Source organism: Microtus ochrogaster, chromosome 1 (assembly GCF_000317375.1).
Source record: "Microtus ochrogaster isolate Prairie Vole_2 chromosome 1, MicOch1.0, whole genome shotgun sequence".
Lineage (NCBI taxonomy): Eukaryota > Metazoa > Chordata > Mammalia > Rodentia > Cricetidae > Microtus > Microtus ochrogaster.
The window spans coordinates 83715629-83725782 of record NC_022009.1 but is presented as its reverse complement, the minus strand read 5'-3'; the positions used below and the strand labels follow the sequence as shown (position 1 = coordinate 83725782).

Here is a 10154-nt window from a genome sequence, read left to right as displayed (position 1 = left end):
AGCACTCAGGAGGCAGAGGCAGGTGGATCTCTGTGAGTTCGAGACCAGCCTGGTCTACAGAGCTAGTTCCAGGGCAGGCTCCAAAGCCACAGAGAAACCCTGTTTAGAAAAAAAAAAAAAAAGACTTCGTTATGCAGCAAAATTATAAAAGTAACATTTCCTATTGGCCCCATGGTATAAGTTGAGATGATCACAGGACAGGAGGAAGGAAACCAAAGTTAGAGATAATTTGAGGTTCCCATTATCACATGTGTTTATCGACAAGGGCAGTTAAATTCTGGTCAAGTTAAATTTTCTAGAATTATTTCATACCTCAGACTTGGTTGTAAGATCTTGTTTTCCTATATTGCAATAATTGGCTCTGGAAAATTAGCCCAACTCTAGCAGTGTGCAAGGACTTGGAGTAAATGTCATGTGCAGAGATGTTTTTAGCCTAAGGTCTCTGGAGCACAGGTCGTTCGAGAAGAACTGTCTGCTGTTCATCCCAGTAGGCCCCAAAAACCGAGGGCACAGTGACTAGTGTAGTACTTTTTTCTCTCAGGCTTTGAGTTACATATGACATTTTAGACTCTGTCTTTTTCTCTAGATGCTCTTACATTAAGAAAACCTGCATAAAATATAGTAGGAAACTCAAAGCTAAGGATTAATAAAGGCCATGTTTGGCTTTATCTATGCTGATGTATATTAAACTCCTCCTGTTCTTGGCAATCAGTAAACCAGCTTCAAAAACACTTCTTTCGGACTAAATTGAAAGAATGCCATAGCTCAAGCTGGCCACAATTGGCTACATACCCTTGGGCATGTTCTTTTAGTCCCTCTTCATTTTGCTTCTAGCTGTTAGGAAGAACTCTTTATGAAGCATAAGGTTAATGTACTTTGTACGCATTAGTCATTGTTTCAAACCCTATTCCTCAAATGGCAGATTTCAATGAAAGTGTCGTTAATGAGAGTTTTGAGTTGTAGACTCTATGGTCTTCTGCATTGTTTTTTTTTTTTTTTTGCTCTTTGGTTTATATATGGGTTATAGTCTCATATATAAACAAACATATATATGTATGTATATATATATATATACTTTTATATGTGTGTGTCTGTATATATACATATACACACAGTGATTTTTTAAATGAAATACACAGACACACACATACACACACTGTGGCAAATGCTAGAATCACACTTCCACCCACAGTTCTCAACAGGGGCTAGATATTCATCTGGAACATTCAGATTGAGTGTGCTGTTCCACACAGCATTCAATTATGCTGGGAAATTTTATGGTATTGTAATGTACCATATTGTAATGTACCAATGTAATGATGATATTGGGAATACAAATGAGTACTTGTGGTGAAATTATTTAAATTTGTCAAAAGACCTATACTAAGTGTAGGGAATTTTGTTAAGATAATTGGAACTTAACATACAATATTTTAGCTAATTAATATTATTCTATCTTTTTTCTGTCTTTTGGTTTTAAATGAGTTAGAAAAAGAGTCTAGGTTTCTCCCTTTGTAATAAATGTCAGCATCTAAATATGACAGTCAATCAGCCATAAATACATGATATCACTGCCCAGTCCCATATCCTCTTTAGTCTCTGCTTGCTCAGGAGATCACAATCCATCTTGAAAAGCTTGGTACAATGTGACCCACCCAGATATGGCCTATTTATAATGTCCCCGAGCCCAGTACAGGACTCACTCAACCAACCTGAACTGAGTGGCCTGCTGAGGATAGAAATGAATACCCTAGCCAAGGCATAAGAATCTTAAGTTCAATATCAACTGACCTATATATAGAGAACACAGAGCAAAAAAAAATTTTAAAAAAAAGACTAGCCACAAATCATCCAGAGAAATAATATAAATAATAGATGCCCGAACAACTAATTTCAGCAGGCTGAAGGAGCTCTGATAGACAGGAATTACTGCAAAATAGAGACCATTGCTCTTAAAGAGAGTGAGGGAGAAAAATTCACAAAGATAACATGAAAGTACATCTGAGAAATGATTTAAAAACTCTCTGTTTAAGCCAAGAGGGTGAAGGGCATCCAATGAAGGAAGAAGAATACCTAAAGTCAGCAATAAAGAGAAGTTGAGGGGTGCAGGGGCCCAATTAGGAAATTCTACCTCAGAAAGAGTATGAGATGAGACTTGAGACAGACCTCTGAGGTGAGTTCACAGTGAGCCTTGTTGCCAGAAGAGGAAGTTAGAGCAACTGAAGATGGATGATGAGGTAACTGTAAAATGGTTTTAAGGAGATAAACGTCCATATGAGGGAGCAGTTGAGGACAGGCGCAGGAGAGGCTGAGGCACACACTAAACACTCCTTTAATAGTGACAACAATAAAAGAACAGCCCTTAGAAGCCAATGTCTGTCTCAGACAGGAAAGGACTTCAAAAGACAGTTACATATTCTATGCAATCATTATGTGCTCAACTGCTAGTACTCCGGCCCTAAATCATACCATCTTGTAATGACTCAGTGTCTGATCTTTACCTATCACATGGTCAAGTCATGGTTGTTTTGTTTGTCTTTTCGAGTATTGTTCCTGTGCAATGACATCAACAACCTTTGTCATAGCATAAAGCCTTCCCGGACTTTGCTTTGCACTGGGGAAGACATCCTTTCTCAAGATTTCCTTGTGAATTTCAGCATTGCTAAACTGGAAAACTTGAAATAGACATTGAAAAAGTATAAAATATTAACCCCCAAATGTGTCATAAATATCTTCGTTTTTTTTTTCAAGTGTACAGGGTGTGTGCTTGTTTGGCACGGTTGCTTTCATTTTTTCACTTCCTGATGATTCTTTTGCAGAATGCCCTGGTGAAAGGTGCAGCCAAGGAACTCGCCTCTCTGTATGGCACCAAGTACACGTATGGCCCAGGAGCAACAACAATCTGTGAGTCCTTGGTTCAGAACTGTGCAAGGAAATCATATGTCTAGGAAGGAACAAATGCTTCCCACTGCATTTCTTTTCTCACCATTGAAAACATATAACTTTGCCACACAGTGACTTATAAATTAAATATGTATTCTTCTACTCAGTAGATAGACAGAGAAATAAATATTCCTTCCAAACCACATTTCCATATGCATCTCTTGGGCATCCCCTGTGTGCCAAGATCTCAGTCGGTACTAAAACAAAAAGGAAGGAAGGATACAAAGTAGGGAAGCAGGAAGAAAAGAGGGAGCAGGAGACAAAGGCAATCTTCAAAGAAGCCACCATAGTGAAGCGCAGAAAGACACAGGTGCTAAGAGAGATGACCTCAATATTGCAAAGTAAGAACACACCCAGACCAAGTGTCCTGCGCGCTGAGGATATTATGTCCAAGGTGGTGACTCAGATGCCTAGCTGAAGGATCCTTGCAGGATGAAAACACAGTAGTAAGTAATTTCTCCATTAAAAGAGTGGGTAGGAAAGAGGGTTTCTTGAGGAATAAGCCACTCTTCAGAGGAATCCAATTTCTCCATGTGTGTAAACAAGACACACACATACACACACACAAGGCAAATAGATACTACAGTGGAATTTTATTTAGCCATAAAGAAAAATGAAATCGTACAATTTTAAGAAAAAAAATGGGTGGAACTGGAAAATGTTACATGGAGTAGAGTCACTCAGACTATCAAAACAAAGACTACATGTTCTTACTCATTGGAGATCTTGGCTTTACATATGTGTGTATTTGTTCCAGAGCCAGTGTATATGAATGACAGGAAACTAGAGAAGGGCCCAGGAGATGAGGATAGGGAAGAGGTCTTAAAGGGAAGAAGAAAGGAGGGGACTACACTATGAGAACGACACTGCTTTTACAAAGAACCCTGGTTCAATTCCCACTACCCACATGGTTGAGTCACAACCTCCTAAAACTCTAGTTCCAAGGGATTCCGGACCGTCTTCTACACAATGCAATATGCACGTGTTCACACGAGCATGCGCATGAACACACACACACACACACACACACACACACACACACACACACACACACCAAAACAGAAAGAAAAGGTTTGAACTAGACCTCAGCATTATGGTCACTACAGAGTTCAAGATTACCTTAAAAGGCACAATCCTCAGAACCAATTTTGGGTTTTGGTCTCTACGTTCCTCTCCCCTCCATTGATTTCTTTTTGCCCAAATTCTGAAAGGATTAGAAAAAGACACAAGGAAAAAGACTCAGTCCAGTGTCATCCAAGGGCCTCCACTGCAACTGAGGAGACTCCAGCCTTAGCTGCTGCGTTTGTTAAGCTACCAGTGGAGTAGTACCTTCTGTGGCCTCATTTTGTAAGGTGTCTTCTTAAGGTGGTTCTAACAGAGATGACTTACTTGTTCACCAATGTTTTAAACCATGGGTTTATTCAGACGAGTTAAATTATGTTTCTCTTGCCACTGTCAGCAAGCCAATGAGGGACAGGGACAATATCTCTTCATGTCCCAGTATCTCTAGAGATGAGCACGTGGTTTGCAGCTCAGTGGGAGATGTTCATTCCTTGATTTAAATCAATGAACAATAATAAACAAGCATATTAGTGACAACAAAATTATAATGTAATGAATCAACTGAATGAATAATTATGCCAGGCCAGTTGTCAGATACCAAAGATAAAAAGTGCAAACCTAGAGAGTAGGGGTAGCATGCCTTGGTGTTAAAGGCCTTGCCTAACATGAGCAAGGACCCAGGTTCAATCTCCAGTAGTAAAAGAGAAGAGGGGCACTCTTAGCCCTCATGTTGCCAAGTTGCATAATTCTTAGGTTTCTAGAAACTTGGGGTGCTGTCCTCTTTCCACTCAAAGGTGCTTATGCTTCCTTGGAAGACATCCATTCTTTAGTGAACTGTTCCTAGTGCGCTACCCCACCACATATAAGTGTACTGAGACTTTCATCTCACTAAAAAGTCCTTTCTAAGATCATTCTCATAAAATAATTCTAGGGCAAAATTTGATTGATTTTTTTGAAATACTTCATTTTTCTTTTGAATAGTTAGTTAGTCTAGCTATAATATTTTTCACAGTGAAGAATTTGTCGTTAGAGAGAAAAGCTGCTGATTTCTTTTTCCGTGTTTTCTCATTTCAGATCTTGCTGCCGGGGGCTCTGATGACTGGGCTTATGATCAAGGAATAAAATACTCTTTCACTTTTGAACTCCGGGATACAGGAACCTATGGCTTTCTCCTTCCTGAGTCCCAGATCCGCCCAACCTGTGAAGAGACAATGCTTGCAGTCAAATACATAGCCAATTATGTCCAACAGCATCTGTATTAGTGAAGATCACAGCACACCTTATTCAAAGTGCCCACTGTTCTTTTTTTTGTTTGTCCTGACTTTTTTGTTTGTTTGGAGACTTTGCAGATTCTAATATTTCTTTTAACTTTCTGGGTATATTAAACTACATGGACCTCTAAAATTCATCCTAATAAAATTATATCATCACTGGAAAATATAACAGATTACCTGATTTGGGAAGGAGGGTGACTGAACAATAAGCAAGCCAGCTGGGTGCTTGTGCTGGTGTGATCCACTATGGAGAAGCTAGTCCTTGGAGAACTCGCTTACACTGACAGATATTCCTAGTATAATGGGAAGTTTATGAATAAGAAGAAACACAGAGGGAAGTGGAAGATTGCAAGACAGTACAGTTGAAAAGACTTAAGTTTTATCTCAGCTCATTCAAGTGACATAATGAAATATCCATAGCATTCCAAGAGTTTTATTAAGCAATTGAAGACAGAACAATGAAAGAGAATGATTATACATCTTCCTATTCTGTATTTATGGGCCATTAGATAAGACAGACATTTAACCAGTAATCAACTAAAATAATTAGTGATTTTAATTGACAAAATAACAAAACTTTTAAAAATAATTAGCTGTTTGAGTTATACTGCTCAAAAAGAACATGTAAGATGTGTACTTCCTGCTGTGGAGAGAAGGCTTTTAAGAAGTTAAGTGTGGGTAAATGAATCACAATAAGTTGTACAAATTGACAGACAACTTCCTGTGATCATTCTAAAGATAATGGAAGAAAGTCAGTAAGTAAGGAAATGGGAGAGTTGGCAGGGAGGGCATGGGTAGACTTGGAATGGGAGAGAAAAACTAAATCACACAGAGCCAACATCTGTGTTGAAATTTGAGGCACTGAGCTTAGAATCATGGAGAATCATGATAAACTACAAAAAAGATGAGTTTTGAATGACTTTGCTAGTCTTCTTAGAACAGATGATTATGGCCAACATATTGAAATCAAGACAAGAGATGCTCGCTAAACCAGCTGGTTCAATAAAAGAGATAAAAGACAGTCCACAACTTATGCATCACACATGAATTGATATTTTCTGGAATTAGGAAAAAGTGCACTAACACCAAGTTCAATTTTTAAAGTAGAGTAATATATACCTAATTTATAATTTGAGAGTGTTTTATAGAAAAACATGTAGTTCCAGGGAAAATAAGTTTCTATATTCAATACAATATGAACATAATATATTAAAATTTAAATGTTCTTATACAAAAATCGATTAAAGTCACAGGCATTTGAGATTGAGGAAAAGCTGTCAAGCCGAAGACTGACTAATGCCCTGATAATCCACAAGATGGCAGCAGTACAACTGCTAAAATTCATCAATCACCAAAGCAATTAGGAATCCTTCATTTAAGTTGAAAGAGATCCTTAAGTGCAAAAAGTAAATCCCCTTGAATATATATTTACTTGCATATGTATGTTATGTATATTCCCATGAATGTGTATAAGTAGTTCTCCCTCATCTTTTTTTTTCAGTTATAGCTTGCTGTTGTAAATTTGAGAGTTAATTCATCTGAAGTTATGAGTGAAATTCCTCTGCAATGACATATAATTCCTGATCCACAGGAGACTCTCTTACCTTGCCTCTGGCCAATAATACCCATGCCTAACTAAAGAATGCAGCAAAGCAAAATATGCAAATCACGAAGACAAATAAGAACCTTCCAAAGTCTTAACCCGAATGCTTCTTGAAATGTCAAAGAATACATGTAGACTTTTCTAAAATTTGGCAAGATAACTTAAGGATAGTAAGGAATAAGAAAGCAAACATGCAAATATTGTCAGGAGTATGAGTATTTGAGATTTTCTACACTCAAACCATTTTGCTATAATTTTCTTTCTAATGAAAATTAACTGGTAGTTGGCTAAGAGTTATATGCATTTAAGATATATCAAAAAAATGGAAATGCAAAAGTCTGATTCACTCCTTTCCAATACATCGTTCCAGTGAGTTCTTGCTGAAATGACCCATCCCTTCTTATCCTTGCCTGTGCATGAACACCCATGCTCAGCTCATGAGAAAGCTTCTTCTTCCTCTTTTAACCTCTTCCACTTGGTGAGCCCCGTTCCACACCACAGCCATTCCTGCTACAAGCTCTCAAAATAACCATTATTGACTATGCTAAATTACTGTCTGTCATGATATGATTTAAAAATAGCAGTATATTTTCTGGTCCCTCTTATGTAATGTCTGTATATCTAACACCCAGTGATATGTACTCCCCTGGTTTTGTAAATGAACCATATAAATTGATCAAAGACAGATTTTGTAGGTTAAAAAACCTGAAAACTTAACAAGTTCGTTTGAATGCCATGTGGAATTTTATCAAGCTGTTTCACTGGAGCAGATAGTCACTCTAGCCTCACACACTTACATATTCGTTTAGAAAAATGCGACCTTTGTCTGAAACTAATAAAGACAAATTTCTCTATAGCATGTACAAGGTACTTTGCTAACTTTGCTCCATTCTGGACTAAAGACACCTTAGTAGGTAAGAACACTTTCTACAAAGTCTTAGAACCCACGTGGTGGAAGGGGGGGAAACAACTCCACACAATTGTGCCCTGATCTCCACACATTGCATTTCTGCATGCACACAATCTATCAATCAACATTATTTTTAATTACAGAATCCAATCCCTTAGTTTAACTCCAGTAACATAGGAAAAAAATAATAAATCCAACAACTACAACTTAATTCAATTTTTTTTTCTCTCAGTGCACTCTGTAGTGAGAAATCTAAAGATATTCTGGCAGTTCAATGAATTAAATTTAATAAGGAGCATCTTTAGAAAGATTCTGCTAACTCAGGAGAAACTTTCTCTTCCATTTTCCATGACATTCCTCTGATGGTGAAAATGTCAGAGAACAAACAATGAAGCAATATCTTAGCATGTGCTTAGAGATGAGCGTGGCCATGAAATCCCAGGAGACTGAAGCTCCAAAGGACAAAACCTTATTGTTATGTGAAGTGTTAAACATTTAATTTGAAGAGACTCATTTATCCTGTGAAATACCACAGTCTGACACCGCCCATCTCGAGATAACATGAGATCTCACAGCTATTCTTCCTGCCATTTTATAAACTTTGAATTGGCTACAGGAGGCTACATTGAACTCTGCCTACTAAGGAATAACAAATTCTGAGTTCCTGAATATTCTTGATATCTGCTGTCCTTTGCTTCGAGGTAAATGGATTGGCAGGGTGGGGTGGGGTCAGTGACACTGAATGTATGTCGGGCCAAAATATTACCCAGAAACATGGAGCTATCACCAGGCAAAGTGCACTTAGTTTATTATCAGAGCACTATCATGAGATTACCACTGTCCTCAAATCATCTGGATCCCTAGGAAAATCAAGCCTCTTCCCAACTGTTCACAAGGAAAACTCGGACACTCACAACAGCCTAGGTGAGTCAGTTCTCCCCTTCTACCTTGTGGTTCCCAGAGATCCAGCTCAGGTCATCACGCTTGGTGGCAAAGTTGTAAGACCAATAATAATAATAATAATAATAATAATAATAATAATACTTCAAAAAATACCTTAGACTGCCAGAATTAAAGAAGATTTCTTTCTTTCTTATAATGTGTAAAATTATTTTCAGTGATCAATTAGAGGTTTTTAAACCTGAGATATAGTGCCTAGAAAACAACTGTTCCATTTTTTGAAGTAGGAGACATCAACATAAATTCAGAGGCTTCACCCCTAAAGCTTACTACTATCTCTGCTTGATTCTACCACATAATACATGTTGATACCAATCAGTTCCTCCCTGACAGTCCCGGCTGCAAATCTCTATTTGTAGCACGTGAAGGTGAGTTCTCACTGCATAGTCCTTTACCAGATGCCAGTTCCCTTCCATACACTATCACAGTTAACCCCAAACATCATTCATCAGCATCTTTTTAGCATCCTTATTTTACTGACAAGGAGCAAAGGCAAAATCCTGCTCTCTTTGCGACAGCAGAGGTTTAGGAGCCATTTTATAGGAGCCATTCTGAGTTTGTATCAGTTTAAATCTAAAAACAACTTTTCCTTTTTAGTTTTCTTCAGGGAAAAGCAACAGAGTAAGCCTTTGCTCTGAGAGTTTCTAACCTTGACAACCTTGACCAATGAAGACATTTAAAAAAAAAAAAGCATTTGGAAGAATTTCCTTGTTCTTATCTTTAGAGTTTAGACAAGATTCTTGGGTGAACACATGAAACTCTTGTATGGAGTATTAACTCTTTCTCAGATAATAAGGACATCTTTCAATATTATTTTGATAATTATAATATGTAATTAAGCTTAACATGGTATCATGCACTTGTAATCCCAGCACTGATAAGGTTGAGGCTGGAAGTTTCTGAGTTCAAGGCTAACCTAGGCTACATAGCAGTAACTTGTCTCTGCCACCTGAAAGAAGGGAAGGGGGAGGGAGAGAGGAGAGGAAGGAGGAAGGGAAGAAGGAAGATAGGGAGGGAGCGAGGGAGCGAGGGAGGGAGGGGAGAGAGGAGGAGAGCAAAGAGGAGAAGAGAAGAGAACAAACCATAACTCTATAAAGTTTCATTACTTAAGACTATGCATCAAAGTTCTATGGCAGTCCCCCAAATTCATTTGAGATTATAATTGTAAGTTTTAAGATGAAGAGAGAAGCCAGTTCAATAGTTCAATGTAAAGGCATTTTCCACCAAGCCCCATGTCCTGAGTTCCAATCCCCAGGGACCCACATGATGGAAGGATAGAATCTGTTCTTTATGTAAGTTGTCCTCTGGTCCCCCACACATGATGGTATTCACAAACTCCACTCCACACATACACATAAAAATTAACTATATTAATATTTTTTTGCATTTAAACGTATGAATT

The 10154-nt window shown here is 38.0% G+C and overlaps 1 protein-coding gene across 1 annotated transcript in view; it reads left to right on the top strand.

The window, feature by feature from the left end:
• The window catches only part of Cpb1 (carboxypeptidase B1), a 30447-nt gene extending 25180 nt beyond the window's left edge, over positions 1 to 5267 (top strand). Inside the window, exons 10-11 of the mRNA XM_005343890.2 lie at positions 2820 to 2904; positions 5080 to 5267. Coding sequence (XP_005343947.1) covers positions 2820 to 2904; positions 5080 to 5267 — 273 coding nt within the window. The remainder of the gene's footprint in view (positions 1 to 2819; positions 2905 to 5079) is intronic.
• Positions 5268 to 10154: the final 4887 nt, after the last annotated feature.